Source organism: Cryptomeria japonica, chromosome 3 (assembly GCF_030272615.1).
Source record: "Cryptomeria japonica chromosome 3, Sugi_1.0, whole genome shotgun sequence".
Lineage (NCBI taxonomy): Eukaryota > Viridiplantae > Streptophyta > Pinopsida > Cupressales > Cupressaceae > Cryptomeria > Cryptomeria japonica.
Genome location: NC_081407.1, coordinates 18,597,867 through 18,605,501, shown reverse-complemented (window position 1 = coordinate 18,605,501; position 7,635 = coordinate 18,597,867). Strand labels below are relative to the sequence as shown.

Here is a 7,635-nt window from a genome sequence, read left to right as displayed (position 1 = left end):
AATCACAACGAACACATCTGTTTTTATTAAAATAGTATAATTCCGTAATCTTATTTATAACTTTCACAATATATGTCAACTAAAATACATTTAATTTTCTCAAATCTTTTTAAAAGCAAATAATTTTAAATTTATTACAACTAGGCTATTCTTTCTATCAGAAATTTATAGTGGTTTGAATTGATTACAAACACTCGCTCATAATAAACACGGCATTTCCTCCCCATTAAATGATCGACGAATATTTTATGCCAACAAGTCGTTGAAAAAGTTTGTGTGGATTTGGTTAAAAGAAAACGTGGGTTATCTTAAAAACTTTGAACAAGTATGGGAATTGCTACAAATGCATTCAATTCTCAACGACCCACTCTACATACAAAACGAGTGTGGAAAATTGAATGGAGGAGATTTCCTCCCACTTTCTCCCGTAGAATAAACGTAGAATTTGTTTCGAGTGATAGGAGAAATACAATTATAAATCAGCTTTATTTTCCATTATTTTTACAAGAGAGAGACGGAGCAAGTTGTTTGGAGGAATAGAGAAGTGCTGATCATGCCCTTCTCCTCCGCATGTCATGCGGATGAGAGGAATTCCCTCTTAGATTTCAAACAGGGCCTCAACTTCACTTCCTCTTTTAACACACTGCAATCCTGGAAGGGATCTAACTGCTGCTCATGGGAAGGAATCACCTGCCACCTAATCACTGCCCACGTCATTTCCTTAGATCTCAGTCCTCAATCCCTTAATGCCTCCTGGGATCGTACTAAATTTTGGCCCTTCATCTCATGGACGGAACTTCGTGGAGGACTATTCCAATTGCGGCATCTGGAGCGCTTCAACTTCACTACGAATGTCGTCGACCCTCCTCTTGCCATCCCTTCACAGTTTCACAAACTCAACAATTTGAGGTATTTAAGCCTGTACGACTCTAACTTTATTGGCCAGATTCCAAAAGAGATTGGTTATATGTCGAGCTTAACATATTTCGATTTGTATTTTAATTTTTTGAATGGTACAATTCCAATATCTTTAGGTAATCTGTCAGAGCTCACATATCTTGATCTTTGTTGGAACTCTTTGAGTGACATAATTCCAACATCTTTGAATAAGCTATCAAAGCTCACATTTGTTGGTTTGAGTTCTAGCTCTTTGAATGGTACATTTCCAGCATTTTTGGGCAACCTCTCCAAGCTCACACATCTTGTCCTAACTGGAGACAATTTGAATGGCACAATTCCAACGTCTTTGGGTGAGCTGTCAAATCTCACATATTTTGAGCTCAGGTATTACTCTTTGAGTGGTACAATCCCAACCTTCTTGGGTAACCTCTCCAAACTTACACATCTTATCCTAATTGAAAACTCTTTTAGTGGTACCATCCCTACATCTTTGGGTAAGCTGTCAAATCTTGCATATCTTGATTTGAGTCAAAACTCTTTGAATGGTACAATCCCAAGCTTCTTGGGTAAGTTGTCAAAGCTCACATATCTTGCCTTGAGTTCAAACTCTTTGAGTGGCACCATCCCAACATCTTTGGGTAAGCTGTCAGAGCTCACCTATCTTGCCTTGAGTTCTAACTCTTTGAGTGGCACCATTCCAACATCTTTGGGCAAGCTATCAAAGCTCGCATATCTTGTCTTGCGTTCTAACTCTTTGAGTGGCATCATTCCAACATCTTTGGGCAAGTTGTCAAAGCTCACATATCTTGACTTGGGTAATAACTCTTTGAATGGTATAATTCCAACCTCCTTAGGTAACCTCACCAAACTCACACAACTTGATCTTAGCAACAACAAACTAAGGGGAGATTACACGTTTTCTTTTTTTGATAAAATACCCAATATTCAAGAATTATATCTTTCAAGGAATATGTTGACTATAAAAGCCAATGACACTTATATTCCCAATTTTCAACTTCAATACTTAGATTTGGGATCTTGTAATATACAAGGGGGTTTTCCAGCTTTCATTTCAACCCAATACTTCTTACGCTCACTAGATTTGTCTCAAAACTCTCTCAATGGAAATATTCCTAATTGGATATGGGATTCTATGCCCCTTAATTATCTCAACCTCTCTTGTAACCAATTTGTAGGTAATTTACCCTTGAAGCTGCCTGGTTTTGAAAATAATTATCGTCAAATCTCAACTATTGATCTGCATAATAATCAGTTACAAGGAAATATTCCCCTCCCTCTACAAAATGTGAACTTCTTAGATCTTTCAGAGAATCTATTTGATGGACCCATTCCATCGAGAATTGGTAAATATGGACAAGGTCTTTCATTTCTATCATTGTCGAAAAACAATTTGAGTGGTGTCATTCCACATTCTATTTGTGAGTCAAGAAATTTGCAAATTTTAGACTTGTCAAATAATAGGCTTAAAGGTAGGATTCCCTCAAGTTTAGATCAATGCTCTAGCTTGTCCATGTTAAATCTAGAAAATAATGATCTCAAGGGCACAATTCCTAGTATATTTGGGAATATGACTTATCTAGAAACATTGAAACTTGGTCTCAATGGGCTAAGAGGGAATATACCATCATCTCTTGGAAATTGTAGTTCTTTGGAAATCTTAGATCTGAGGAATAACAATATTCATGGGGGCATTTCTACTTGGATTGAAAAATTGAAAAGGCTTCGCATCCTAGTATTAAAGTCGAATATATTTGTTGGGCAAATACCATCAGAACTATCCAGTTTGCAAAATCTTCAGATATTGGATATGTCAAGCAACAAATTTTCAGGCATTATTCCAAGTGGTTTTATGAAGTCGAGTGCAATGGCAAATCAGACAAAAAATACAGAAACTATTGAATTAAATACTACAAATGTTGGTAGGATTTATATAGATAGCATAATCATTAAGAACAAAGCACAAGATATGGAGTATGCGAGAACTTTGAGATTAGTAAAATGTCTTGATCTATCATACAACAATTTATCAGGTAAAATACCTTGGGATATTGAATCCCTCAAAGGATTGATAATTCTAAATGTTTCAAGAAATCAATTCAGCGGCGAGATTCCAAAATCTTTGGGAAGTATGGTACAACTAGAATCACTTGATCTTTCCAAAAATGAATTGTCTGGGGTGTTTCCTGCTGAGCTGCAATATCTTACATATTTGAGCTACTTTGATGTGTCTCATAATAATCTATCAGGAGTGATACCGCAAGGAGGACAAATGATGACATTTGATTCTTCATCATTTTCCAACAATTTAGATCTATGTGGCCTACAAATCAATGTGTCATGTTCAGAAAATCATATTGCTTCTTCCAGTGATGATGAAAAAAATAAAGAAGTATTGGAGGAAGATATATGGTGGGATGTGGGAATGGGAATGGGCTATACATTTGGATTTTCAACTCTGATTTGGGTGTTATGTTTCAGCAAATCTTGGAGTGTAAAATGTTTCAGAATTATGGATAAAATTATTGACTCCCTTTCTCAAACATTCAAAGAAAAATTGTATTGTACAAAATAAGACATTTTGTGATCTTCATCTCCTGTACACCTGATGCTGATTGTTTAACCACCAATAAAGAAAGAGTAAGTTTACTATTTAATTCATAAATTTTCTTTATATTGTTAATGATTTTGTAGAACAACTTAAAACTAGTTTGTACAAATCTGATAAAGCTAATTTTTTATGCATCTTCTGCCCAGGTTTTAATTGAAGCGAAGAATATCCTGTTGGATATTTAGATCAAGAACTAACATTCCCAAGTGAAGCACGTTTTGGCCCTAAATAAATGTAGTTTCCTCTTTTTGAGAATAGAGAAGTACAACAAATTCATCTATATTTTTCTGTCATTTGTTCTCTGACTGTCATGTTGGGGCTTTCGGAGTTACATAGGTACAAACTCAACTAGTCAGAAAAGAAATTTTTATTCAATCAACATGTTATTACAATTCTGATTTTTCATTGTATTTCTCCATTATCATATTGATTCCAGGAATTGACATGTTGATTTCTAAATTTTTAGCAAACTAAAACTCAACATAAGCATATCGTGAAAATTCCAACATTTGATAAACATTATTAATAGTTCCGATTTATTCTGCTAAGTCAGTAAATTATGTTTTTGGAGATTTATATTTTAGCATGTACGTAATATATAGTAACATTCAATTTTTCATAATTATATCTATTTTTAAATCTGTGATATCTTTATTATTTTGAATTAAGACAAAAACAGATTTTGAAGGGGCCCCGAAACCCTAAGATAATGATATCTTTGTTATAAAAATCGGCTTATTTTTAAACTAGGATAGTGTCAGTCTTTGCAGGTCAATGAGTTGAGTGGAAGGACAAATTATTCAATTGTAGTTTTATTCTGTTCTAGATAAATTTCTCATATGCTTTGGTCACTATGGTCTTGGATGATTATTCCTGAGTGATGAACCTTGATATGCTTTCAGTGTACAGGTTTTTTATTCAAACTTCTCAATTAGAGCAGATTTTTATTGGAGTTTGGGACAATCTCTATTCCCATACCTGCTCTTCCAAAAATAGCTGGTACTCACCTTACATTGAATAATAGTCTTTAAAGCAGAGCTTGTTTGAGCTTTCCTTTTTATTGTGATGCTGATTAACAAGAAGTATCTATGAATATTATTTGTTTTATGACAGCTGAGCACTTAAAGGTTAAAACTGATGGGGGGAAGAGGAGGAGTTGCTTTACAAGGGCTTTCTATGGATGGTCAAGGCATATAATTGATCATTTAGTTCAAAGCTTCTGAAGGGAATCGATCTATTTTGTCCAAACAATGATTTCGGCCATGAGTTTGAGAAAAAGTATGCTATCCTTTCCACTTGCTCGCTTTGGCCTTACATTATTCCCTGTTTTAGATTCTAGACACTCAATCAATGTTTCAGATTGTTAAGAAATCAAATGGGGTTGTTTTTTTGGAATAGTTTTCTATTTTTCTTGAAAGTGGAAAATATACTAATACAGGGTTTAAGGTCAAACACAGTTTAGAAGTATAAGGAACTTTGTTTGCAAATATCATGCTCTGTGGTTATTTTTTTCACGGACAATCGCAGTATCTTCAAATCGTAGCTTGACTTTTGTTGCGAGTATTCTGTATTTGATATGTATTTTTCTTATATACACTTGAGACAATTCTATGTGGCGTAACAAACTTTCATGGAGTTTGAAAATTGGCAAATATTGTACAATCTCCTAAGGAAAGAATTGCTGAAAAATCAAACAGGTCTTTGCTGAATACTTGGGAGAGGCATGGTAGTCCTCAGCGTCTGATGTTGCAGACTTAACATTGTGTGGATTAGAAAGCAATCTTTGTGGGGAAAGCACAAAATTCATGGCATTTTCAGAATTGATTTGAATGGTAAGAAATGTGCTAATAAGAATGCTTTCACTTCTACTATCAAGCCTGAATACGCATAAACAATAGGCATATATACTATTTCAGCATTTGAAAGTGTTAATCCCTAATAAGATGTTAATTATTTCTTGGTTGGCAATACACAATTAACAGCAGAAATTACTGCTGATAGAAAGATTGTTCAGAACAGGAGGAAGGATGAACTGGTGGATATTGGCCCCATTGCCTTGAATGACTTACCTGGGCTAGTGAACTGCACAGAGCACAAGACAGGAACAATTCATTCACAACGCCAATTTACAATGCAGGTGATAAATATTTATATTGCACAACATTTTTATGGAGCATGGGATTTCAGATTTTCATTGAAGCAAACTGTTATTAATCTTGAAATTGGAAAATATTATTCAGTTTTTTGGCTGTATAATTGGGGGAAGCACGGCAGTGGACAGTGTTTGGATGTTCCAGACTCAACACCGCGGGGATCAGAAAACAATCTTTGTTGGGAAAGCACAAGCTCATTGGCTTTTTCAGAATTGATGTTAATATAAGAATACTTCCACTTTAAATATCAAGGCTCAAGATGCAGACACAATGGGCATATCTTCTGTTTCAGGATTTGGGAGTGCTAGTCTGAGTAAAATTTTAATTTCTTGCTTGGCGGGAGATACAAAATTAACAGTAGAAAGTAGTGCTGATGGGAAGATTGTTCAGAACAAGAGGGAGGATGAACTTGGGGATAATGGCTCCATTGTCTGGGATGACTTACGTAAGCTACTGAACTGAACAGAGCATATGAAAGGAAGAGACACGGATCAGTTCTCTCAGAGTACCAATTCAGAATTCAGGTGATAAGGGTTTAAAATCCATCAAAAATTCTATGAAGCATATGTTTCCAGATTGTCATTAAACAATGTTAGTTTTGATTCCATCAAAATATAGTGCTCACTCGTCTCTAATGATAAGTATTCTGAGATGCAAGAAGATGAAATGCATAATGGTACAGTAGGTTCAAGGGAAGATGGATTTGGAGCTGAGCAAAAGAGCAACCCTTGCAATGCTGGTGTCGTTGGACATGAAAATAAGCAATGTTCTGAAGACCGGTATGCGCAGGAACTCTGCCTCTTGGAAGGTCCTGGTCCCTGGATGCCCTGTTCATCCTAACAAGAATATAATCATGGCCGAGGGGTTGTGTCCGGTCATCCACTTTATTATGCTTGTGGTCATCTAGGTGATAATTCCCTTATGCAGCTATCTTCACAGGATTGGCCAAGAAGTGGAACAGAAAGATGCTTCCCAACTCTGGTAAGGCTTTTAAGTTTTGTCTCCATGTTTGTTTTCTTGGACAAGGTCAAATTTGTAATGCTTTAACTCTATTAGAGTTTTGCAGTTCTAATTAAAGTTTTTAAAATCAACAGATACATTGTTAGAGACAAGAAAGGAATGGTGCAAAATCTTGTACCTGCTAACTTCTCATGCAGTTATTAGTGGTATGGAAATGCTTTGCTCCTTCACACTTCACAGCAGTAAGCCCACCTGGCCTTTTAGTTGTCATACTTCATATTAATTTAAATGGCACAGCTTTTCTATCTGGCCACCTGAATTTTGGAACGTTTGGTCCAGTGCAGGTTACAACAGTTCCTAACATGCTTGATTGTGCCTACAAAGTACAGCCAGAGGAGAACATAAAACTGTGGTTCGGGGGCTTCATTACCTTTCAGACTTCATTTATTACATCATTTCAAGCTTTTTCATCAATGTCATGTACTTTTGATCCGCCATTCTCAAATTTTCCATGAATTTGTTTAACAAAATACAGAGCAAAGACGGATCGAATATTTTTTATGTCTATTTCTCAAGTTTTTTCTCAAATAATTAAGAAACAGATATTCTGTTTTGTTTAAGATATATATTGACTCGTGTTTACATGTACAAAGAAAAATACAGAGCATTAAAGTATTTTTAAACTGATTTTTTTTGGTTTCGAGTTACCACTAAGATATTTTAAATTTTTTGGTTTTGTTTTGAATAGTTTTCTTTTAGAAGTTAAAAGTTTGAACGAGAGAATAAAGAAAAAGATTATTGTTCATCTAGGTCAATTCAATTGATTAGACTGGCTTGACAGTCATGGAAGAAGATTGAAGACAAGCAGTTATCCTTAACTCTGCTAGAAATCTTTTAGAACTTGGCCTAGTCAATATATCTTTATTGCTCGGATTATGGGTTCCTTAGTAGCTATAGGGAGAAAAAGATAAAAGATATTATGATTTTATTACA

At 35.2% G+C, this 7,635-nt stretch overlaps 1 protein-coding gene across 4 annotated transcripts; it reads left to right on the top strand.

Annotated features, from left to right (window-relative positions):
• The first annotated feature begins 396 nt into the window (after positions 1 to 396).
• Positions 397 to 7,266, top strand: LOC131049119 (receptor-like protein 12). Of its 4 annotated transcripts, none has more exons than XM_059218011.1 (9): positions 397 to 3,558; positions 3,676 to 3,865; positions 4,432 to 4,528; positions 4,643 to 4,807; positions 5,227 to 5,361; positions 5,512 to 5,666; positions 5,770 to 6,663; positions 6,777 to 6,848; positions 6,987 to 7,266. In XM_059218011.1, exon 1 carries the CDS (start codon positions 554 to 556, stop codon positions 3,491 to 3,493), a length of 2,940 nt encoding a protein of 979 aa, XP_059073994.1. In that variant the 5' UTR covers positions 397 to 553; the 3' UTR covers positions 3,494 to 3,558; positions 3,676 to 3,865; positions 4,432 to 4,528; positions 4,643 to 4,807; positions 5,227 to 5,361; positions 5,512 to 5,666; positions 5,770 to 6,663; positions 6,777 to 6,848; positions 6,987 to 7,266. The 4 variants fall into 4 exon arrangements, with proteins under 4 accessions (XP_059073994.1, XP_059073995.1, XP_059073992.1 ...); XM_059218012.1 differs by having other exon boundaries at positions 6,982 to 7,266; XM_059218009.1 differs by having other exon boundaries at positions 6,777 to 6,884.
• Positions 7,267 to 7,635: the final 369 nt, after the last annotated feature.